Raw genomic sequence first — 26389 nt, 5'->3', positions numbered from 1 at the left:
GTTCATGGTCTCTCTCCAGGGGCGACTCAATTTACAATGAAAATTTTTAAATAAAATGTCAAAAAGGTAACACGAAACTTTAAATTTTCGGTCACCTATTATATAAATGCGAAGAGTATCAATAAAGGGTGCTCTGTTTTTTTCTTAAGATTTGGAATGCGTAAAAAAACAAACCTAATTTTTTAAGAATTTAAGTCAGGAAACCGAAGCAAACTATTCAAAGTAACAACATGTTTTATTTTCTCCTTTATACGGTTTTTTTTCAACCTTTCAAATCTAATTTCAATTTTAAGATTAAATAGCTACATGCAAAAATGCCTTTTTATAATGAATAAAACAGTAATTAGGAAAAAACAATAGTTTTACTAAAACAGATATGCACTTGATTAAAAGCTTGATTAAAAATTGAATAGTAAGCTTATATTTATGCATTATCTGTATGTATTTTAAGATTTCAATGAAAACATGGGTTTTAGTGAATTATACGACAATTATTCAAATAATATTTGCGTGAATGAAACAAAAGCTTGTCCTTGGAGGGAACTCACTTCCAAGTGTATGAGAATATGTAAGTAGCTAGAATATATTTTAGATATGTAGTATGAATAATGAAACAAAAGCCACATATCTGTTCTATTGACCTTACTGTCCGTAGCCTCCTTTAAGTGAGACTTAACACATTATCAGTCAACACTATTCAAATTTTCTTAAAATTCTATATCACACATGACCGACGGAAAGTCATCCGAATATTCTATACAGCTAGTGGGAACTATGGCTCAAAAACCATACCAAAAAACAAATATAAGCAAAAGATTTTAGTATTGCAAATATTATCTAATCCCCTGTATATTTCCAAGTCCAATCTAAGTCCAAAACGAGCATAATTTCACTTTTTCAACATGCCTAACATAGTCGAAATGATAACATTGAACAAATTATTTAGAATCTGATAGAAAGCGACATCACGTTTTAGAGAAAGGATAGGTAGAAAGCAGGTGCCGGAGAGATTTTACTTATTTTGGGAATAATAAGCCAATAATATAAAACGCACAATAATACGATTAAACTATTTGATCTTAAAAATTACACAGCCTACAGAATACAGAACAGAATAGCAAAAAGAGTTAAAATTGGAACTTCTCACCGGAATTTCATTGCAGGTATGTTGCATCAAATAAAACTGGATCCAGCAAAGGCACTACTTCACTGTCCTAATACACACAATATTAAAAAAAAACACTTCAAAATTGTTTAAAAACCAAAAGATTAAAAACCAAAAATCAGCGGAATCACACGTTAAAACCTGACAGGAAAATTTATCAGCAGCCGTCCGCGCGCAATGGTTGCTGTGTTCTGTCTTGGTTTGGAATACCTAATCAGAAAACAATATTCTAATAAGTGTCGTCCCATAAAAGAACATAATATGCAGAAATGGTGAATATCCATCGCGAGACGCAGGAATTCAGCAATGTGGCAAACAGACTTGACGTTATTTTCAATATTGTTTCGAACAAAGTTCGGTATGTTTAGAGATTTTTGAAAAATATATATCAAAATAGACAACTTTGAGCAGTTGAGCGGTTAGGTGTTTTCGGATTCATCGTCTTGATCAAGACATGTCAGCAACTGCTTCAATCATTCATCCAAATTCAAAAACACTTATTCGCGATCTGAGTAACATTTGTTAGTACACACCCCTCCCCAACCTTTTAGTGTAACAAAGTATAACGCCTATTCGGCCAAATGACTTGTTCGGCTAAATTACGTATTCGGCTAATGACCTATTCGGCCAAATGACTTGTTCGGAATAGTGAATTATTCGGCCAAGTAACTTATTCGGCTCTATGGCCTAATGGTCTTTTCGACCAAATGGTATATTCGGCCATCAACTTTCGGCCTAGTGGCCTTCGGCCAAATGGCCCTTCCCCGTGTTTTACAATCCAGTCTAAATTAAATTTGATTGCAGCATAAAGCGATGGAAGAAGACAATGTTTGCTTGGCTAAAGCATTTGATGAGTTTGATTGCCTTACGTAAGCGGTCACGTGTACTCAGATTGGTTAGATTGGACAAATCAAGCCTCCGAAAGATATTCAATTTGCAGTAGGAGATTGAGGGTTCGAGTCCCTCCAAGACACGTGGATTCTTTTTCGCAAATTTCATATCAATTTGTTCATTTCGAAACATGTGCTGTGCATATGCACAGCCAAGATATTTAACAAAAAAATAGCTTATAACATGTTCAGTAATTTACAACATCCTGTAATTTATGATAATTTCTTTCAGAAATTTCCCTTTCAAAATTATGCAAAATTAAAAGCTATGATTTTTGATTATTTCAACATCATCCTGAACCAAGTTTACAACTGTTGAAAAATTGCTTAACTCAAATATCACAGAATGATATAAATATATTATTCTTTCCTACTTAGTTAACACGTTTGCCCAGTATAACGCGACGCGAAGAGGCCTAATCCATTAAGGCAAAACACTTTCTCTCATAATAACGAAAAGAAAGATAATCCCTTTATTAAAGGAGCCCGCCTATCAGGTTCAGGTATAATAAAGAGTTAGTAAGGGGCAAGTAAAATTCACAAGGGCCTTCGTTAGCTGTGTTGTAAGGTGCTCTTCTACAAAGCAAACCCAAGCTGAATGTGCCTGGGTACGATCCCCTGTCCTGGGTTCGACTCGGATTGATTTTTTTTTCGACATCGATAAGCATCTTCGTGATAGTTCAAGAGCAAAGTTTGACATCACATTGAGGGCAAATAGAAAACATATTTGAATAATTTGTTTGAGAAACTGCATATATCCATTTTAGACAATTTCGAAAAAACAACAAAAAACTGATTAATTATTTTAGAGCGTCTTAGGGGAAATTCTACAAGGTTAAAAGATTATTATTCTTCCATTTACTTCCACTATTCACTTTTTTTTAATGTATCAACAAACAGATACGTATTTCGTTTCCTACTTGGAAACTTCTTCAGTGTTTTGTTATAGACTGAAGAAAAACATTGCTCGCATTGCTTGTACAATTTGGCACCGAATCTTTCGATTTCTTCGATACAGATCAATAGTTTTTTTTTTTGGCAAAACTCAACACCCTGGGACACTTCTAGTGCGAAAACTGTAAGCAGTACTCCATAATTGCTCTTCAGGTGGGCATATGTAGTTTCTCAAACAAACGAAAAAAAAAACTTCATACATTCCTAAAAAATTACACGCTAAGCTGCGGAGGACGACGGAGGTCCTTCGTAGCTTAGTAGGGAAAGCACCTGTCTAGCGTACTGGGGTCGTGGGATCAAAGCCCACCGAAGGGGCGGTTACCCTCCAATACCTTTTCCGAACTCAATCTATCACATGTTGTACATATGCATAATCGAGTTTCACACATAGGTAGTAATTAATTTCCACTCCGGGTGGCTTAATACCCGGCATATAGGCAATTCACTTTGAATGTACTAAAAAATTGTGTTTTTGCTAGAGTACTTTTTTTGACGAGGATTTAGAATATATAAAAATCTAATTTTGGCCAAAAATTTAACATGCGCAGTTTCTCAAACAAACGGTTCATTTTGATATCGACATCAAATTGAAATCATAATTTATTTTCAAATTATGGTCTTCGAGATTGATTACTTATTTTGATTTCAATTTGCTGTTGATTTCTAAGTTATATGAACTGATTACTTATTTCGTTATGCTAAACCAACATCAAAATCAGTTTTCAATTTGCTATCATCGATAGCCGAAATAGTTTGATGTCACAGTAAGAGTTTTCTGTTGTAAATTTTGTTATTTTAATCGTAGAACAGTGTTTGCGAGCTTTTTTGCGACCTTCAGAACACAAAGATATTTATGGACGGGGGTCATATTAGACATTTTGATTTTTCTTCTTGAAACAAAAATGAGAATATAGATCACGACTTATTGACTAAAAATTTGAATAAAATCCGTAATATGGTTAAAATTACTGATCGCTTCCTTTAAAAGTGACCATCTTGCGATATATGGAAGGCTACTAACCATATACGATTAAATGGACGCTTGTCATGAGATAAAATTTCATTCATACCAAACATGCTTTTTGCGAATCGGCTTCATATTTTTTTTACAATGTTGTGAAAACTCATATGTGAATATGTTCATTATGTGGAAGATATTGATTTGAAAAATGTATTGGAGGTAACCACTTTCCCTTCGATGGGACTCGAACCCACGACCCTCAGTTTATATTTTTAAATTTATTTTTCAGTGTAGGACAAAATTTAGACTTTTTTCCAATACTTTTATTCGAAAATTCATGGAACATTTATTCATCGCAACGCGAATCAAACAAAATACAGCAAACAATTTTTTTGCCTTTTTTGTTAACATGCGTGCTTACTGCTGAAAAAAAATCATAAAAATCAAATGAAATTTCAATTCATTGCTTTGGTTTTTTATGTGATGAACGTAGGAGCTATGAGATGAGATCCAGGAGCAGAGACCCTTTATCCATTTGGAAAAAAAATCGATTAGAAAAGTTTGGCCCTTTTCAAAAGACAGACTAGATCAATTTTGGAAAAACTATTGACTTTTTGAGATTAAGTCTATATGCTCAGGAAGTTTCATTGCCATCTGAGAGGGTGCTGGTTACTCCGAATACGATTTTGTACGGAATGGGACTTATTATCCACATTCACTTAAAGACTATCTCGACTTCATTAATTATTTGTTACATAGGATCTTAAATTCGCAACTTTAAACCAAGGTTTTGGAAAAATATAGTGAACACACGAGTCAAACTCTGACTACACGATTGACTACATTCTACATGTTGATTGTTAATAACTCTTCCAAAATTGTGAAACGGATGTTCAATTGACGTGTTTTTAAGTTTCTATAATATTTTCGGAATATTTACTTTTGTTTATTGTATGCCTCATCTTGGAACATCTGAAAAAACAAATTGTCTGCGTATCGTTTAAACATTTGTACAAATATCATAGCTGTAACGGTGATTCGTTTCAATCAGAATTTTGATCGTTTCAGTGATTTGTCCACGATGAGATCGTTCATACTGTGTTTATTAGTTGCTTTTGCTGCAGTCGATGTTATTATTTTTCATTAATCACGCTAAAATTCGAATCATGATTTCCTCCTGTTTTCAGGTCACCATTGCAGATAGCCTGGAAGCGGATCCAAACTTGATGGGTAAAATTTTTGATCTTCAAAGAATTGTAGGTGAATTACTACTTTCTCTCAACAATTTGGACCAAACGTTCACCAAAGCATTGCACGAGAAGTTCTTTCAAAACGCTCAAACAACTGCGAAGGAAACAAATCAAACTATTCAAACGCTCTGGAGCATCACAAACTCAACGGAGATCTTGTTACAAACACCTCAAATTGCGCAATACCGAACGATGACAGCTGCTATTAGAATAATCCATAATACCTGCTCCAGCTTGGACGATGAGTTGGAAATAGTGCTGCCGGTTATCGAAGGGACAAATATCGAAACCGATGGTCTTGCGGAAAAAATATCCTTGATTAGTGAACGCATTAATACCAGTCATAGTTTGTTGAAACGGTATTTGGACATGCTAATTGTTCATGCATAAATTTGCACGTTACCTTCTTGGCTATTGAATATTCCTTGGAATCGGCAATCGAATCGTGAAAAGTTGGTAAATGAAATAGTGATGTCATTAGACCAATCATCAATGTGGTAAAATCAAAAGGATCGAACATAAAGTACAATGGGCTGACTATACATGCGGATGTTTTGGTATACATGGATTTCCATAATTTTTCAAATTTCACCTTGTTATTCTTTTGTTTATTTAGAATTCATTTGTGGGGTCAACACAATGTTCCATTTAATCCGAAAGCCATGGTTGACCAAAGGTACTGAAGTATTTATTATCCTTTAGTTTACTGATAAATTCGTTGATTTGTAGCTCAGGTTTTTATGAACAGCAATTACTTTGTTTCCGAAATTGTGATCCATATCACATATCACTAGTTCATTTTTTGGGTAGTTGAGAAGTTGCGCATTTATTCTAACAAACACTTGAAACGTGTTCGACATGGTGAACAATCAAGGTAAGATTATGAGTGAACAATGAACGTCTACCAGCCAGCGATTACATGGGTACCGCGATGAATGCACTGACGACGACAGTTCCCCGCTTGCGTTGTGCAGTGCAGAGTTCAATTGGGTGTCTTTAATCGGCTGCCCTTCAACCGATCGCTACTTGTTTATAGGTTCATAAGGAAGCTGGCATACAATGTAGTCGACAGATTGAATCGGATGGCTTGTTGTTCCACTGGACCGACACGAGGGAATGTAAAGTGGTTTATCACCGGTGGAATCAATGGCAATATTAAAACTGAAGGCTGCTGGAAAATGTAATTATGGTCAAAAATGTTCATGTGAACAACTTGCAACGAGTTATTGCATGCGGTAACTGATAAAGATTGATGGAAGGTTGGGTGCGGTAAGTGGTAATAACGCTTTTAATACTTTATTTAGAGTCCACCGGTTGAGGAACGAAGGCGTAGAGGACGTGAGATTGCCAATCCGGAGATGGCGAGTTTGATTCTCAATCCGGTCTAGGATGTTTTCGGGTGGGAAACATTCTCGATCCTCATGAGCATATTGTATCTGTTATGCACTTGCCATAATACATATTAAACAAACGAAAAAAAATCAGACCGCATCGTGCTTTCGTGCTGTGCGGTTCTTTCTCTCTTTGCGGAAGGAAGTTTTTAATACTACCCGAAGCTATTTTAATTTCAACTGTGCTTCTCAGCGCTATTTGTACCCACTGATCCCGTTACGATCTTTGCAAGGACCCGTGCCTTCGTTTTACGTTGGACCCGTTTGCGGAAGTAAAATTCCGACAAGCGGTGGTAATCCTGCAGGGACACCGTTCTGGGAAAAACCTCTTAGAAGGTCACGTCTCCACGCTCAGCAATGAGTATTAATAAAAACAAGAGGAAGGGGAGTCTTTGAATTCTCCACTTCCTTCTAAGAAACAAGGCTTCAAGACCGTCCTGCCAAAGCGCGGAAAAAATAGAAGGAAGCTGGAGAATTCAGATATTCCTTCAAACTCTAATGTCGGAAATAATTTTGAGCAATCAGTTCGATTTGATTAATGATGATATTGAGCAAATCGAATCTAGCCCAGGTGATTCGATTCATGCGAAAAAGCAAAGGATTCCGCCGATTGTGGTATCTGTTGCCGAGTTTTCTGGCTTTAGGAATGAGATTTTGAGTAACCTTCAGGGGATCAAGGTTTCATTTCAGATTGCTAGGAAGGGTGACTGCCGCGTTTTGCCGGGATCCTTTGACGATCGCAAACGTCTTCTTCAGTATTTAACGGAGAAGCGCCATAAATTCTTCACATACGACGACAAAACTGAGCGATTGTTCAAAGTCGTCTTGAAAGGTCTCCCCAGTGATGACAAATCACTGGATGAGATTAAAATTGAAATTTCTCAATCACTTGGATTTTCACCAGTCCAAGTAATTAAGATGAAAAAGAAATCCCATTCTGGTACTTCCCAGAGGGGCATTTCTCAAGAATTTTATTTAGTTCATTTTAACAAAAGTGAACTAAATAATATGAAAAGTTTGGAAAAGGCCTGTATTATGTCTCATGTCCGTGTTACATGGGAACATTTCCGCAGGCCTGGGGAAATTTCCAAAACCCCACCCAGTGCCGTAAGTGCCAAAAGTGGGGTCATGGAACCAAACATTGTCACATGGATGCTAAATGCATGATTTGTGGTGGAACCTCTCACGCCAAGGACGCATGTCCTGTGAGAGAAGATTCCAATAAATTTAAATGTGCAAATTGTGGGGGCAATCATAAATCCAATTTCTGGGAATGCCCTTCACGCAAAAGTTTTGAATTCCCGTGCAAAATTGATGACGGGAAATTCCAATCGGATCCCAGATTCGACGGGTAGAAATTTTTCAAACGCTCAAATTTCGAAACCGGTTACCGGTCGAGCAATTCATACCCACCACAATTCACAAACAAATTTTGCCGCTCGTCAACGGGTAGCAAGCACTTCAGTAAATTCCAATTTTTCCAATGTACCTACGTATGCAAACATCGCTGCTGGTAGACAAAATTTCTCTTCTCAAAATGAGGTTTATATCCATGTCCCAACGGAAAATAACGGTCATGTTGCCGATTCAGGTAGCATGACTGCTTCCGATCTTGATTTTTTAACTGAACAATTGCATCACATGATTGATGCAATGTTCAAAGCAAATACCATTCCTGAAGCTGTTCAGGTTGGTATAAAGTACACACAAAAAATTGTTATCGGACTCCGTTTCAATGGATCCAAATAATTGTGTGAAAGTTCTAAATTGGAATGCCCGCTCTCTAAAGGGTAAGGAAGATGAATTATTCAACTTCCTTTCAGTTCATAATGTGCATATTGCCATTATAACTAAAACGTATTTAAAACCAGGACTCTCCATTAAAAGAGATCCAAACTATTTTATCTACAGAAATGATCGTCTTGCCAACGCCTGTGGTGGGGTCGCCATTGCCATTAATAGACGTATCAAACATAAATTATTTTCTTCGTTTGAAACCAAAGTTTTGAAACCTTGGGAGTTTCTGTTGAAACAAATTTTGGACAATTTTCCTTCATTGCAGCCTACTTGCTGATCTTCAAATTCTGACTCGCAACAAATCAAAATTCTTCGTAATTGGTGACTTCAATGCCAAACACCGTTCATGGAATAATGCTCAAAGCAATTCCAATGGTAAAATTTTATTTGAAGATTGTTCTGCGGGATATTATACTATTCAATATCCCAATGGATCAACTTGTTTTTCTTCCAGTCGAAATCCTTCTACAATTGATTTAGTTTTAACGGATTCAAGTCAGCTGTGTGGCCAATTGGTAACTCATGCTGACTTTGACTCTGATCATCTTCCTGTGACATTTGAAATCTCACAAGAAGCCATTTATAATCCAATCAGCTCTACTTTTAATTATCATAGAGCTGATTGGGATTTATATAAAACGTATATCGATAGGAATTTTGATGTTGATATTCCTCTCGATACCAAAAGTGATATTGATAATGCTCTCGTATCTTTGACAAATTTAATTGTCGAAGCCAGAGGCATTGCAATTCCTAAATGTGAAATTAAATTCAACTCCATTATTATTGACGACGATCTTCAGCTACTGATCCGTCTTAAAAATGTGAGAAGAAGGCAATACCAAAGAACTCGCGATCCCGCGTTGAAAGTTATTTGGCGAGATTTGCAACATGAAATTAAAAAACGTTTCGCTATTCTGAGAAATACCAACTTTGAGAATAATGTCTCGAAGTTGGATCCCAGTTCGAAACCCTTTTGGAAATTAACGAAAATTCTTAAAAAACCTCAAAAGCCAATTCCAGCGCTTAAAGAGGGAAATAAAATTTTATTAACAAATGGCGAAAAGGCTCAAAAACTTGCTCAGCAGTTCGAGAGTGCCCATAATTTTAGTCTAGGTCTCACTAGTCCAATTGAGGATCAGGTTACACGGAGCTTCGAAGACATTCTCAGTCAAGAGAATGTTTTTGACCCTTCGTTGGGAACTAATTTGGATGAAGTGAGATCTATTACTAGAAAATTTAAAATATGAAAGCCCCGGGTGATGATGGTATTTTCTACATACTTATCAAAAAACTTCCTGAGAGCTCTTTATCCTTTTTGGTTAATTTATTTAACAAATGTTTTCAATTGGCATACTTTCCAGATAAATGGAAAAACGCCAAAGTTGTTCCAATTTTGAAGCCGGAAGCCGGAAATCCAGCTGATGCTTCTAGTTATCGCCCAATCAGTTTGCTTTCTTCAATAAGCAAACTGTTTGAAAAGATTATTTTAAATAGAATGATGGTTCATATTAATGACAATTCTATTTTTGCTGATGAACAATTTGGTTTTCGCCATGGGCATTCAACCACCCATCAGTTATTAAGAGTAACGAATTTAATTCGGCTCAACAAATCTGAAGGATATTCGACTGGAGTTGCTCTTCTTGATATAGAGAAAGCATTTGACAGTGTTTGGCATGAAGGTTTGATTGTAAAATTGATGAATTTTAATTTTCCTCTGTACATCATTAAACTGATCCAAAATTATTTATCAGATCGCTCACTGCAGGTAAACTATCAGAATACTAAATCTGATAGATTACCTGTAAGGGCTAGTGTCCCCATGGCAGCATACTGGTGCCCATATTGTATAACATTTTCACTTTTGACTTACCTGATTTACCACCAGGGTGTCAAAAATCTTTGTTTGCAGATGACACGGGCCTTTCAGCCAAAGGGCGATGTAGATTGCAAAAAAGTTTGGATATTTTCTCCACTTACTTGCGAAAATGGAAAATTTCCCGAATGCTTCCAAAACTCAGCTTATAATTTTCCCACATAAGCCGAGAGCTTCTTATTTGAAACCTTCTAGCAGACATATTGTCACTATGAATGGGGTTCCAATTAATTGGTCTAGCGAAGCTAAATATTTAGGACTTCTGCTAGATCAAAAATTAACTTTTAAAAATCACATTGAAGGCCTTCAAGCCAAATGTAACAAATATATTAAGTGTCTATATCCACTTATAAACAGAAAATCAAAACTTTGTCTTAAGAACAAACTTTTGATTTACAAATTTTTAGACCTGCCATGTTGTATGCTGTGCCAATATGGACTAGTTGCTGCAATACCAGAAAGAAGGCACTCCAGAGGATTCAAAATAAAATTTTGAAAATGATTCTGAAGTTGCCTCCGTGGTATAGTACCAATGAACTTCATAGAATTTCTAATATAGAGACATTGCAACAAATGTCCAACAAAATAATTTCCAATTTTAGACAAAAATCGTTGCAATCTTCTATTGCAACGATTAACTCCTGTACCCTTAGTATGAAATAGTTTAAGTTTAGTTTAAGTTGAAAACATTGTAATTCCTACATGGTTCAATTCAAACAGAGGAAAATTCTAACTGCCAGAGGCAACTGAAATGTATCAATAATAACTACAGAAGTAACATAGCAAATAAGGATGATAGTGTTAAGAAAACACAGAACACCTAGTCTAAGAGATGAGTGCATGTATTAGATAATTAGCAAATAAAATTAGTTTAAAAAAAAAAAAAAACCAAACGAAAAAAAATCATACATTTCTTAACAAAAATTGTTTTTTTTTCGTATTTTTGCCATAATAGGGTAAAATGCCCAATAGTGGACCCCCTAGTAGCGGAATTTACTTCTTCCTGCCGCAAGGCTTAGACATTTGCAACATATTAACTCTGCTTGATATCTAACAACAAGCTCTGCATCCCCTCTTCACGATGCATACATAAAACACCCAAATACACGACGTTATTCGTTGAAATTAACATTTTAAAGTCTAACTGAATTTGTCCTATAGTAGACCCCCTGGGGGTCCATAATAAGAAATTGCTTCCCTATAGTCGACACTTCATTTGATTTTCATGTCCCGTTTCGGGACGTTCTTCTTCCCTATTATGGACCCTCCAAATTATTCCTGTTATAGACACTCTCGTGTTTATTTTTAATAGAATTGTAAAAAATCATATAATTTGACTTTCCATAGCATTTCCAAAGCATGTAATCAAATCATTGGACTGCAAGGTAGGTTCTCCCGATAGAATTTCATAGCAAAATGTTGACATTGTGCAGTAATAATGCAAAAATGGCTGGAGGGTCCACTATTGGTTGGGGGTCCACTATTGGTCACTTTACCCTATGTGTTTTTGCCAGACCTGTGCACCGATCTACTTTGAACCGGCGGACGGTGTGACGCCGATTGCTCTCGACGACGTGTCTCGATTGGCACGGTTCAAAATTATCGTTCAAACATTTCGCCGGTGACGAATAATACCTTCTTAAAATGTTTGCATTTCTCGAGTATGATAAGACGTATAATTTATATTGTATTCCTCCAGGAATACCATGAAGTCAATCATCTCAAAAGTCCTTAAACATTTCAGGAATTTCTCTAACAGCAAGCAAGACCATGCAGGAGGTGAGTGAAATCAATTCATGATATGGTGTAGGTTTTTTTTACTTCTCTATGCCTATGAACACCAACGTGTGAGTTTGAAAAAAAATCAAGAAATTCGAAAATGGTGAATCGACATAGAATTCTCGCAGTTAATAACTGTTGCAACACATGTTGCAGAGAAGTTTCAGTAACGCATATGCAACCAAATTTGGTCACATTCAAGTTGATGGAACCAAATCAGTGTGGGTTGTGTTACTTGGATGCTAAAGCAGGAAATAAAAATGGCAACCAACAACCACGTGTGTTAAGCGAGTGTTTAATGTTTGTGCTGCCATTCGGTGTTGCACTACCACAATTATAGTTTTGGGGAAGACGTAAAGAGACAAACGACACACCATCGGTGATGGCTCAACCTCTTTCCTACGTCTAACTTTTCTTGCATCCCAATGAACACTGCGATACGGCAATTCTCAAATGGAGGGTGTAGTGCCAACGAAGAAGATACGTGAAAAAACTACAAAAAATTTCTGAAACTGATAAAGAAGATTTTTTGGGAGTTTCCCATCCAGAAATTCTAGGACATTATTTATTATTATTATTTATTCCTCATAATAAGATATGGAAACCCTTAAAACTCCCAGATTGAAATTCTTAAAAATTCATGAAGGAGGAACTCCTCTTAATTTCTGGGGACAAATTTCTCAAAATTCGTGCAAAAGAAATTGCCCTGAACTTTTGGAGGGGCTATTCCCCAAAATTCCTGAAAGAGTATTCCGGAGAATTTCTGTAGAAGGAATTCTTGAAGGATAAATTCCGGGAGAAGAAATTTTTCAGGAAGGGTTTCCTAAAAATAGTACCAGAAAGATTTCCTGGTATGGTACCAGTTATATAATATAAAGGTGTTCGCTAATATTTCTAGCTCTTTTGTGTATGGTTTTGCCATTGTCCGAAAAACTATGCTGATCACTGTAATGCACCATCTTATGGCACATTACATCAAAATGTCTGTCATCAGTAATAAAGTCAGATTACTTTAAAAAAAATAGCTCATCCGGTAAATCATTGGCGTAAGCCTAACCTCGAGTTACCATGAGTACGTTGGTTTCTACCCCTCCGTTACTAACTTTATACTAAATGATAATATATAAATAATAAAATGATATTGATTGTACATATCACAAAGAACCATGGCTTCGTAAAGTGTTATATACGCCTGAGCCTACCTTGAGCCTACGCCTGAGCCTAACTTGGGAGGAAAAATTCAGTGGCATAGCCAGAAAACTTTGTAGTGTGGGAAGGGTGTTTTGTATTGAGTTTGATTAAGTAACTAAGAATTATGTTTCTGTCCTACTCTTGTGTTCTGAGCTTTTTTCGAGCAAGTTCCATAATAAACGCAACGGATCATTTTTTTTTATTTTCACGAATATTTAGAGAAAACTTATTCTTTTTTCCTGTTTATTCAACATTTATTGGATCCCAGATCATACAATAATTCCCAGGAGTATAAAGCCTGTCCACGTTAAATTTCGGACAGTGAGATAATGTCCAAATGTTTTTCAGCAATTTTATCAATATGGACGAAGACGAAAACATGCTAAATGCATCACATAAAGCGGATAGATTCAGCTATACGAAAATTGATCTTCTCTGCGGTTTGTGAAAATTTAAAAAAATCGCATTGGAAGATGGGTGTCCGAAATTTTACGTGGACAGGCTTTAGGCCTTGACCTTCTTAAGAGCTGTTAGTTTTTTTACATCAATTAAGTATGCTAATTGTGATTCAAAGAATTGAATTGGATGAGCGTTCAACAATTTTTCCATTTCAGTTCATCCAATGACTCGCTGGAGTTTAGGCCTCAAGGTCAGCACGTGTTCCCAAATGGCTGTTATCTTTTTTTTTCAAAATAGTTTAGATATGCCATCAAAAAATATTGTATTTCAAGTCTTCCGAGCATGGCTGTTAGATTTTTCCAAAAATGGTTCATGCACTATGTAATCCATATAACCAAATTCGATAAGCATGAAACAAGAAGTCAAATCCTATTCGATTCAAATGATCACTAAGAGAATCTTCATTTCTAAAAGGAGACAAAACAATTTTTGTTTCTGGCTGAACTCCAATACTTGGTGTTCTTGGATGGATTGGAATGGAACATGCCTTCAGCTCAAAATCAATTTGGTTCGAATGATCACTAAGAGCATGTTTCATTTATAAAAGGAGCTAACTGCTATTTCAATACGCGTATAGACCCTCAAACCTATGCTCTTGGGTTACCTAGAATGGAACACATGTTGAAGGCATGCCTAATTTGATTCATGAATCGCTAGGAATACTGATACAGTCGGCTCTCCACATCTCGATATTGAAGGAACCATCGAGATAGGGAAAGATCGAGGAATGAAAGAAAAATTTAAATGGGTACTAGGGGAACGGTTCGCCACTTCATCTCATAGCTCCTATTTCCATCCCATCAAAAACAAAGCAATGGAAAGGAATTTGGTTTGTTTATTATTTTTGTGATTTTTTTCAGCAGTGAGCGACGAATTTGGTGCCGTATTTCTTTGTTTAGCGATGAGATGGATATATGTACAGTGAGATGGAGATCGGAATAGTTCCCCTAGATCCAAAAAAGCTCGTTGCTATGAAAAACACCAACAAAACAAATGTCATTTCTTATTGTTAATGTGTTTGTTATTGTTCAAATATATGGATATATGGGGAGCGAATCCAAATGTATGTAGGATGAAGGGACCGATAAAATCATCGACATAGAGAGAGATGTCGAGATATAGAGATGTAGAAAGTGGACTGTGTATATATGGACCGTTGTGAGCATGTGTACCATATCAGAAAGGCCGGAAGATATTTATTAGTTTATGCGTGTAGGCATGAAAGCCCAAACTCAAGGGAAATCTTGGAAGACCGGGAACATATGGCGATAACGATTGTACGACAATACCCCGAAAATCAATTTCCCGAATGCAATTTCCCCGAATGTAACAATTTTGCAAATGCTATTTCCCCGAATGTAACAATTTCCCGAAAGTAACAATTCCCCGAAAATGCAAACACATCTTTGCAATCTACTGTATGCGTCCGAAAAAGCAACGTTTGAAGATATTCAGCTCCATTATTATTAGCTCAATACCTTTTGGTAGTATTAGATATCGGGACTAATTGGCGATTTGGGCGTAACTTATTTTGTAAACAAATATTGGAAGGCGAATTTCTGCTAAATCAAGCATTTCCGGAGAAAACAACGGTATGTATCCGATAGAATAGGTTTTCCTCTAGCAGGTAAGGAAATTAGTTCAGGAGACACTTGCATTCTAAGGAATCCACAAAACATTGTTTGTTTTGTTAAGAAAATTATTTTGAGCTTTTTAGTGGAATGTCTTTACTTATCATAAGACGAGTTTGTACAATCCCATTGAATTCCACCACTTAATTGTATCTTGACAGATACGTATTTCGACTTCAACAGAAAACGAAAATCGAACGACTGCGGTGGGCCGGGCACGTAGCCAGAAATTCGAACAGTAATCCGGTGAAAATGGTTCTCGACAACGATCCGACAGGCACAAGAAGGCAAGGTGCGCAGCGGGCAAGGTGGATCGATCAGGTGGGATATGATTTGCAGACCCTCCGTAGACTGCGTGGTTGGTGACGTGTAGCCATTGATCGAGCCGAATGGAGAAGACTCTTATATACCACACAGGCCACTTCGGCCTTAGTCTGAATAAATAATAATATTAATAAAAGTTACCGTCACAAAAACTCCAGAATATCTCCGGTGCCCGTGAATCAATCTGAGTAAATCATGTTCAAAAAATATATATAGCTCTTTTAGTGGAATGTATTTAACCGTCTAAGACGAATTAAGTACTGTCCATTTAATTCCACCAGTTAATTTTCGTTATCTTTGCAGATACGTATTTCGACCACAACTGTGTGGTCGTCTTCAGTGTCTTGTACTTGACTCGAGTCGAGTCAACGTATCTGCAAAGATAACGAAAATTAACTGGTGGAATTAAATGGACAGTACTTAATTCGTCTTAGACGGTTAAATCATGTTGTTGATCATGAAGAACATCAAGATCTGACCTCAACGACTGTTTAGGGCACCGTAGATATTGTGGGAGACCTGAAAAACTGCTGAAACAAGAAAGTATTGGCCTAAAAAGAGATTATAAAATTTGGCCAGAGCACACCAAAGCCTCGTTTTTGTTCTGTCAAGATCAATACAGAAGGATAATTGGAATGCTCTAGATCAGCGGTTCTCAACCTGGGGTACATGTACCCCTGGGGGTGCCTTCGCTGGCCCTAGAGGGTACCTCGGACCAAAATGAATAATGGCGGATGTGTAAAAATTTCAATAAAAACTTTTTGATAAAGTTCTGATAAATTTTTATTCTAAGACTTTGTAATATACATAACATGCATGGCGTTCAGTGAATCAAAAACTTTTGAAACCTGCTTTTTCCAAGCGGCACAGTGTATAAATAGCTGTGGGACAAAATATCAAAGGCACAAAACGTCGAATAAACAAATTTTAAAAATCTTCAATGCAATCTACCTGATCGAGACAAAAGTTTAAAAATATGTTAAGAATATACTTCTGAACTAAAATCATGAATCTAAAGACAAAAGCCTCCATTTGGGAGACATTAAGGCTTTTTTCTTGAAAGCTCAGTAGCTTCATTGCAAGAGGTTTGGAAGACTTCTTTTAAGAGACTCTGAAGCAATAGGCTCGCTTCAAGATGCTTAGAATTCTCCTTTCAAGAGGCTCGCAAGCCTCTTTTCAAAAAGCTCGGAAGCCATCTTTTAAGAGGCTTGGAAGTCTCCTTTCAAAGCACTCGGAAATCAGCTTTCAAGGCTCGGAGAGCTCCTTTCAAGAGGCTCGGAAACCTACTTTCAAGAGGCTCGGTAGCCTTCTTTCAAAAGGCTCATAAACCTATCTTCAAGAGGCTCGTAAGCCTCCTTTCTAAAATTACGGAAGCCTACTTTCAAGAGACTTGGGAGTCTCCCTGCAAAAGACTTGGAAGCCTCCTTTAAAAATGCTCAGACGCCACCTTTTAGGAGACTCGAAAGTCTTCTTTCAAGAGGCTCGAAAGTCTGCTTTCAAGCTGCTCGGAGAGTTCTCAAGAGGCTCGAAAACTTTCTCGAAACAGAAGCTTCCTTTCAAGAAGTTCGGAAGCCTCTTTTAAAGAGGCTCGAAAGCATACTTTCAAACGGTTCGGAAGCCTTCTTTCAAGAGTTTCGGAATTATTCTTTCGAGTAACCACCTTTCAAGAGGCTGAGAAGCGTCCTTTCAACATGCTTAGAAGCCTTTTTTGAAAGGCTCGAAAAGCTCCAAAAATTTTCAAAGTATTGTAGGAAGCTTGATGTATAAACGTTATTTGACTTGGAAAGTTCCACGAAATAACGAACATTTCAGACAACTTTTTGGAGAGCCATCTAGTAAGTTTTCAGGTCCGATTTGCATATATCTTGAGAGCTACGCTAATTTTTATTTACGAAAAAAATATAGGGGGTACCTCAATAAATGAAAAAAATCGAAGGGGTACCACTAAAGAAAAGGGTTGAGAACCGCTGCTCTAGATCGTCATTGTGCCCACAGCCTGTTCAATATTTTTTCAGAATAAAACAATATACGTTGAACAAGTTTAGTTTAGCTCTAAATGTGATAATATAAAATAAATAAAAAAAAATATTTGTACACCCGCTTCTTTTTTTACACGGGTGGGTTTTATTTGATTACGACCCTTAGCGTTAATGAAACTATGAGTTAATCCCATGAAAAAAAATCACAAAATATCAAAGAAAATTCAAGTGGTATTTAAAAAGCTGCGAAAAATCAGGTTAATCGAGAAATTAAAGAATACCAACCGTGTAAAAAAATATTGGGTGTATGGGAAAAATCTTATATGGGGGGGGGGTGGTGGGTCGGAAAACCCAGAAAAAATGCTTACGTAATTAGTGTACGGCCCCTAAGTATGGTCGGGACCAATTTCACATGTAAGCCATGGCAAGATGAATTAAAGTGACTTTTTGCCAATTATTTTCAAAGCCGTTACATCGGATGACGTTTCAAACATAATGCTGATCATAGGTAGATTATTGAACTTAACATTCCGTTACCGATTCCGATCTGCAAATATTGTCGATTTTTACCATTTGTTCTTGAAACTTAATCTGATCATCGGTTACGTAATGTAATGAATGAAATGTAATGAAAAAGTGAGTGAACTACCACTGCAGTCAGTAATAAAATATGCTGATCGTCTGAGTCCTGAATAAGTGCGAACAGGTGAAGGCACATAAGTAATTGCAATTTATTATGATATTTCCATTTTGCTACCAACCATCAACACATGCGCCATTGGAAGAGTATTCCTGTCGTGGTTTCATCTTTTCACCGTTGCAGGTTGGATCGGTTGGATCACATAAGAAAAAAACCTACCTTTCCATAGCTGTTCAAGGGTCCGTTGACCCAGCGGTCCGCCTCGAGCCGGCCCGTCAGCAGGGCTCCCGTATTTGGATCGACATGCTGCCACTCGCGTACCTCTCGCTGAAAGGGGCCGCCTCGCAGAGCCGTCGGGCCAGTTATGGCCGTTGACGACGGGGCCGAAGATGCCGCTGCAGCCACTTCCATGTTGGTTGATCTATTTTTTCCACTTTGGGCTGGGAAGTTGTTGACGGGTTGATGATGAGGGCTGCGTGCGTTCACCGAAATTCCCGCGACGGGAGTGCTCTGGAAACTGGTTTTCTGCTTTTCTTTTTTTGTTAAGTGGGTGACCCGTTCGATTTGTTCTCCGCAGAATCAGATGTGGTTCCGTTATTGATAGAACGTGATGATTGGAATCTTGATAAGCCTGGAAAGGTAAGAACAAGCAAGTAGGATGATTAGCAAATAATCAATACAGTGAGTGCTTTGCAGTAGCAATGATTTGCCAGCCTAGGTGGTTGTGGCTCAAGCATTTTAAGATAAAAGCTTCTGAAGAGATACACGATTTCCTTTTGAGCAGATACTTTTATGCCATGCAGTAATTTGCCATAACAAAGACTTTCTTTCATGCTTTCTGTGTTGGTTAGAAGTCATACAATGATGATTGATGATTTTTCAGATATTTTGGGCTGATTTGAATTTCTCTGTGAAGGTATAAAGGCTCCTGCTCTAGTGACCCATCGATTCAGTTCCATTAGGGTTTGATTAGGTGCGGTTTCGAAAGTTGCACCGACCACAGGTTTGGATGCAATGGTCCAGTTGGTGCCGATCGTGGTGCTGGCTCTATGTGCCATTAGTGGAGTTCGTTGTGAGTTTGGACTAGATGTTTCGGCACCAACCGTTACTGCTGCAGTTGCCACTGCAATCGGAAGTGGGATAAGTTCTGTGGTTAGAGCGAACGCGTCGATCAGGGTGGAGCCCAGTGCTGATAGTAGTGGAACTATTGACTCACTAATCGTTATTGCAAACAATGTGACCAATCCGATGAACAAGCTGCTGGGTAGCATTTTGGCTGGAGCCAGCAGCAGAAACGCGAACTCTCAGGATATGTTCAACAATTTTACATCACTGATAAAGAACACTTCTGCAGCGATCGTGGCGGCAAATTCAACCGCAGAAAAATTGAATTCCACTACGAAGATTTACTTGTATGATCAAATAATGTTGAATTTGACTGCGTTGGACAATGCATTGAGTAACTTATCTAGTGGTCTAGAAATTGTTCAATCGCAAGTGCAATTGGCAGCCAATGCAGAGTATCCACCGACCATTCTGAACATTACTGCATATTTCAACAAAACCGTGGTGGCGAATCTTACCACTCCTTTGCGAGCTATCAGGAGACATATCGTGGGAATAGCATCTACCATCAGTACCATTGCACAAGAACGGAGTCAAGCCATCGGGTTCCAGACACAGTTCAACGAATCTATCACCTCAGCGATAAGGAGTATCGAAAGTACCGCGTTGGCATTTAATCGCACTGTTATAGACGTTTATCATAGAATCGGTCAACAACAAGCAAATACTTTCAAAACAATCAATCAAACATATACGACAATATTAAACCGCGCTGCTTCCTACAAGATAGACGTTAGTAATCTCACGCAGTTTCTGTCCGACATGGCGACAGCCAACGCAAGTTTTACGCAGTTTGTCGAACTAAGCACCAATTATAGTATGGAGCAGGTCACTAAATCTCTCCAGGATCAGAACAACTCCATTACGGACACTCTCTTCGGTGTTATTAACTACGTAACGGCTCAATCAGCTACAAACGCAAGCATCAATACGGCGTCCTGTAGTCAGAAAGCCGTACAGCAATTACAGCAGAATCCAGTTTCCATGAACCGCCTGGGTAGTTGTATTCAGTCGGAAACCAACAGCTTTCGAACGACTACACAGTTTGTTCAGACGCAGATGGAAGCCATTAAGAGTTCGGCGGCTTCTTTGGGTGCTCAAATGTCCAGGATATGTGCACGGGAAACTGGGCCCTGTATTTCCTCGGTGAGTTATAAAATCAATATTTATCATGTTGGTCCATTTATTGACGAGTATATATTGTGATCTGTTTTCTAGTTTTTCGCAGCATTCCCGGATCACTCGCAACGGGTTCAAAATAAGATTTCCGTCGTGGCTGGAGGAGTTAGCAACGATGAGCACATGGTCACCGGGCGGATTGTCGATTGCCTAATGGGAGTTGGCACTGATATTGTGGTTAATGCGCAGAATATTCGTAGCAAGTTTGAGGAATGTTTAAGTGCCTCAAAGGTAGCAACAGTTGAATGAAATAAATAAGTTCATATAAAAATGTAGTTGAGTGGTTTTATTGCTCATTTCTTTTCTGATTGGCCATGCATCAAATGTTGTTTACATGTTGTGTTTCCACTGAACTGTTCAAAATTGAATTTTGGATACGATGACAGGGCTGATAGCGAGTCACTTTTTAGTGACTTGGTCACTATTTTGAGCCTAGTCACTAAAAAGTCACTATTTGCATCCAAAAGTCACTAAAGTCACTATTTTTCGTAAAATGGTCACTAAAGTCACTATTTTCGTATCGTTTCGTTGTTTGTAAAAAAAGTTAAAAAATAAAAACCATTTGTATCTACCATTATTATCAATCAAATCAAATGTAAATCTGTTAGCAAAATATATAAAGTTTGAGAAATTGCACTTGAAAAAGCTCCAAGTGAATTGTGGAAATCGCCAAGTTGCTTGCAATTCATGGTCTTCTTGTCCATGAAAAAAGGTTGTTAAAATACGAAGTGTTGAGAACAAAATTGAGGAGTACTGGAACCAGGCTTTTAAATTAAAACAAGATATGTCAGAAGTAATTCTGCACTGAGGAAACTGGACGTACGAATGTGGCATCAGAGTGGGATCGTCGGGATCGAGAAGCTGTATGCAGACCACACAGCGAAGCTTGGACAATGGACATACGTTTAGGCAACTCCGTATATAAAGCGCAGGATTGTTATGACTACTCAGATTTTGCGATTTTCGCAGTTTTTTCAGTTTTCGCGGATTTAATGCAGAATAACATAACGATTTTAAGGCTTCGTACGGATTTAGTTTTGGAGGGAAATATAATAAATAAGGAGCGTATCATCGTTTCTAAATATCCATTTTTTGTCACGTCAATTTTGACATATTGCCGAGATATTTCTTAGTTTCTACTTGATTAACCCCTCTGCGACGCGACGAACCACTCAGCATGAAACATGCCATCATTTCTCGTTTTTTTTGTCAGGAATAAGTTTTGAAGGTTTTATATTGTTTTCATAGCATTCATCTAGAAAGAAACAGAAATAGGATTTTTCTGATTATTCTGAAAGTAATTCCCGTTGAAACTTTTTTTCAACAATTCGAAAAAGAGTCTTATTTTTTAGTCTGCTGAACTTTGCTCCAAAAAAATAGATTTTTTCTCTTGGAGGAACTTTCATTGTAATTTGTGTAGCGATGACTGCATAAATCTTTGTGTAAAATTTCGTCTTGAATTTGGGAAATAATTTTCGGAAGGTTTTTCTTAGGAATTGTTCACTAAACAAGGAATTCTCAAAGCGATTTCCATCATTTCCAAATGCGCTTGTATTTGAGGAAGATTTTTTATCATGGATTGCCGGAGAAGTTTTTACATGAATTAACGTTGCGATTTCCTGAAATGCAGCAGGAATATCTTCAATATAATCCGCTTTAAATGTATGATATGAAAGAATTTCCGGAAATTTTTGTGCTGATATCGGATTTCTGTTGGAATTTCCGTCCGAACTCCAGGACAAAGATTTCACAAGAATTGAAGCAATTTCCGCACAATGTCTTTTAAAAAATCATAGAAATTTCCACAAGGTTTTTCACAGAAATTCGACTTCATTTGAAATTTCTGAAAAAAATCTTCAGGATGGATGGAATACCACGGATCACTTTTTACGAAACTTGACAACTTTGTAAGATTCTGAATTATTTCTCTCTGGATGTAAATCCAAATAATTTTCATATTTTTATATGAATTCAAATAATTTGTATACAGAAGTTTTGTTCGAAAAACAAATTAACATTATTTTATTACCTAATTTTTACGTAAGTTTGGCTTATGAACAACAATTACAACAAAGCTGCAACCATCATTTTCTCTATGAAACGTTGATTATAGAAATAATTTTGACTGCTTCATTCTTGTTTGCTTAGTTTGTAGAACGTTGGTGAACAGGACCATCCAGAATAGATGTGATACTTAAGGATATTTTCTTTGTTCCTTTTCAATGTGGTGAAATCATATAGAAAATCAGTTATTTGAAACGTACTGAAAGAGAACACGTTCTGTAAATTGTAATAACAAAAATTGATATTTCGCGCGTAGTTGGCGCGAATTGGATTTCATGTCGCGCGGAAATGTCGCGTATTTGATTTTAGTTGGCGCGGATTTCGCGCCGGTCGAAACTTAGGTATGGTCAAATTCATGTTATATCTGAGTTCTGGTTAAATTTTTAGTCAAATCGGTTCACGCGCAACCGAGACTAGGAGCTCAAAAAGTGATAAATTTGCACTGCATTTAAATTTGTTATTATTAAAAAATGTTATTAATAATTATTGAAAATTGTATTAAAAAAATGTCATCATAATTTTGAATTCTTTAGGTTTTTTGAAACTATATGTGCTGATAAAGATTTATAAGCTTTGTGATTCCAAATAATTCTCTGTCTAGTAATTAATTAGATCATTTTATTAGTTTTTTATCGTAGAACCGTGCTAATTTTTTAACGTGCCAACACAAATGTTCACACGTCTAACTGCATAGAAAATAGCGAAAGCACAATCAAAACCATTGTTTTATCATCTTTCAGCCCTAATCTGGATAGTCTCCAGATACAATCCAAAACATCGTTCTTGCACTCTTTCACACTTTTTTGCAGCTCATCCAATCATCCATAAATGGTAAAACTGGTGGTGAGACAATATTTTTAGACGGTAGTAAAAGACGGCGAAAAAATTAGCAATATATCATTCTGCCATTTTCATACACAAGCTGCAGTTTCACGGAAACATCTTCAAAATCGTTGTTGAAATTATAAACATGGTTTAGTGTGCTCCCGTGACGCTGGGTAAATACCATTACGTGGTGTGTCACGGAACAAGGTTTACCATGTTCATATTGCTAGCCTCTAGCTAACCCAATAGATACCTTCCTAAATATCCAACTTTGTGATATTTGGTCGGGGTTCAGCCACTTCGCACCAAGCGCCAGCAAAAAATTACTTATTTTTCTGACCAAGATTTCGTTTAGCAAACTTAATTGTTCGTAAATCTTATCGGATATCCTTCAAACCCACAACTGATAATATCCTACAATAAATAAACGTGTGATTTGATGTGAAGTGATTTACGTTTTCCTTGTACGAACAAAATACCACAAGTCAGTTAAAAAGCCGCTTGGTGCGGTTTGGCAGAACCCCGACCATTTATGAGGGTGTTGCCTAGTCGGTTGCCTCTTGCTAATCTCCACCCTCTCCCTAGTTACGGTGGAGATTGCCACGGCCAGCAGTAGTAATCCTCATGCTTTTGTAATTTTTGTCTTTTCTTGATTTCTGATAGCATTCTAGATAAGGATTTCAAAAGAAAAACATGATATCACTAGCTTACAATCTACTACGAGTTACACAGTGACAATGTAAATGCAACTCAGCTCACTACCTAGTTAATACTTCATAGAAAAGTCACTATTTGGTCACTTTTTCTGCATCTGAAAGTCACTATTTGGTCACTTTTTTCGTCATCGTTGGTCACTAAGTCACTATTTTGAAGGGCATTTATCGCTACCATCCCTGCGATGAGCACCTTGTTCCAAAAGGGTACAGTTCAGCAGAAGGAGTTGATTGGCAAATGAAATACGTATAATGAAATGCTATGCCTTATATGTATTTATATATTTCTATATCCGCATAACTAGAAAACTGCTGGATGGATTTTCTTCATTTTTTTCAGCAAATCTGCAAATTTGCGACGTATTATGTCCAAAGCTCCGAAGATGCAATCAAGATAGATGGAATAGGTTTCCGATCCCTACCAACGGGATTTCTTACTGTGCATAATGACCGGTAATGAATCAAACACAGTGGTTGGTTTCCTACACGCCATTGCCAGCTTCAGGCGCTAACATATATGTGATAATAGCCAGCATGAGTTAACCACCTGAAGTTTGTATGGCGAAAGACATCTAACGCGAGTTTTCTCAACAGAAAATTGCCATCTGACCGAATTAGTGAACTGTCCAGGTACAAACTCATCTGTCGAGCAAGTTGAGTAATGAACACATTATAGTGAGCAATTCGCAGAAATCCGTAGGTGGTACATGTCTGGACTATTGTATGAGAGTAGAATTATTTTCATCCAGATCAGGGATTGAACTTAAAATTTCATTATCATTTAGTATTCAACCAATAACTCATTCTAGAGGCGGAGCTCCGAAAAGTGTTGTATGGCGGACTTCTAGCGCTGTTTCCCCTCTACAACTTTGTCTACGGGTACATTGCTCTATCTCAAATATTTACAGCGTGAAACACTAGTAGGGTAAAAGACCCAATAGTGGAGGTAATAAGCACGCGCCATCACTATGTAATCACTCACATCTAAACGATATTTCATTTCACTTACCTTTAGAGTGTGTCCAAAACCTCGTCAACTTTGTTTTATGAGAAATATGTTCCGATCGCAAGGAAGCCTATCATTGTTGCCTGAAATCAATCCTCCAATTATTGGTACAATGTTCCAATAGTTGTGGAATTTTTTATTTCGTGTTCCTATAGTTGCGAATCCCATTGTTTTCTTACGGGACTCGCAACTATAGGAACACTACCGCAACTATTGGTGCAAAGGCCAGTAAAAATAAGGTATTTCAGGCTTATTTACCGATTTCAAGTGCATTTCTGAGCTGTTGTCGTTTGTTTCGTTTCGTGACAGTAAACCTAATTGATCAACAATGTGGGTTGCTACATTTGATATGTAGATTTGCTCAAAACTACACTACCGCAACTATAGGAGCACCCACGACTATCGGAACTTTTACCCTATCATTTAATATACTAAATGATAATAACACTTATTATCATTTAGTTTATTAAGTGATACAAGCGTTTCAAGCTGTAAATATTAGCCATAGAGCAATGTACCCTTAGACAAAGCTGTAGACGGAAAACAGTACTAGAAGACCGCCTCTGGAATAAGTTATTGGCTGAATACTAAATGATAATGAAATGATAAGATTAATCCCTGCGACAGATATTGATTTGGGAATAATCACTATCTCTTAGATCGAACCAATGTACTCTCCAATAGTCAATATCTGCCCTGGCCACGTTCTTGCGAATGCTGAGGAAGTGGAAGTGGATGATTAGTTGGACACCTACTTAAGAAAGATGCAGAGAGCTCTACGACCTCTCATAAATCGGTGCCACAGAAGGTTTTGGAATTGTTAGTGTGGAGGGATAAAACAGTAGGAATCGTTTTGGTAGAACGTGGAGATGAACCCACAAACCCAGAGAAACCTGGAGTTAAACCCACAACCAATCAGATTTCCACGATAGCCATAATGGCGGCTGCCATAAATAAATTTGACAATAACTGCTTCCGACGCTGGTCTGCATTCGACGTAGTTTCAAAGCGTCAACGTTTTCACATTAACTATTTATTTATTTTTTTTGGAGGGCGGTTATACTTGAAGAAAATTTTATTCTCATTACAATCTTTTATTGCATTAATAACTAATATCATATTTATGTTTTAGATCGAAGGTTTTAATTACAACACCGTGTGTTATGTTCTAATTCATTTGAAGAAGA

The 26389-nt window shown here is 37.3% G+C and overlaps 2 protein-coding genes across 5 annotated transcripts in view; one reads left to right on the top strand and one right to left on the bottom strand.

Annotated features, from left to right (window-relative positions):
• The window catches only part of LOC134213250 (serine-rich adhesin for platelets), a 427675-nt gene that overhangs the window by 90906 nt on the left and 310380 nt on the right, over window positions 1-26389 (bottom strand). For all 4 annotated transcript variants that reach the window (XM_062692076.1, XM_062692077.1, XM_062692075.1 and 1 more), the window contains one exon: window positions 18510-18921. In XM_062692076.1, the coding sequence (XP_062548060.1) occupies window positions 18510-18701 (192 nt within the window). In that variant the 5' untranslated portion in view covers window positions 18702-18921. The remainder of the gene's footprint in view (window positions 1-18509; window positions 18922-26389) is intronic.
• On the top strand, window positions 19260-20869 carry LOC134217505 (uncharacterized). Its single transcript, XM_062696276.1, has 2 exons — window positions 19260-20561; window positions 20634-20869. Exons 1-2 carry the CDS (start codon window positions 19305-19307, stop codon window positions 20841-20843), a joined length of 1467 nt encoding a protein of 488 aa, XP_062552260.1. The 5' UTR covers window positions 19260-19304; the 3' UTR covers window positions 20844-20869.

This window comes from Armigeres subalbatus, chromosome 2 (genome assembly GCF_024139115.2).
Source record: "Armigeres subalbatus isolate Guangzhou_Male chromosome 2, GZ_Asu_2, whole genome shotgun sequence".
Classification (NCBI taxonomy): Eukaryota; Metazoa; Arthropoda; class Insecta; order Diptera; family Culicidae; genus Armigeres; species Armigeres subalbatus.
The sequence above is the reverse complement of the archived record's forward strand: the minus strand, read 5'-3'. Positions and strand labels throughout refer to the sequence as shown.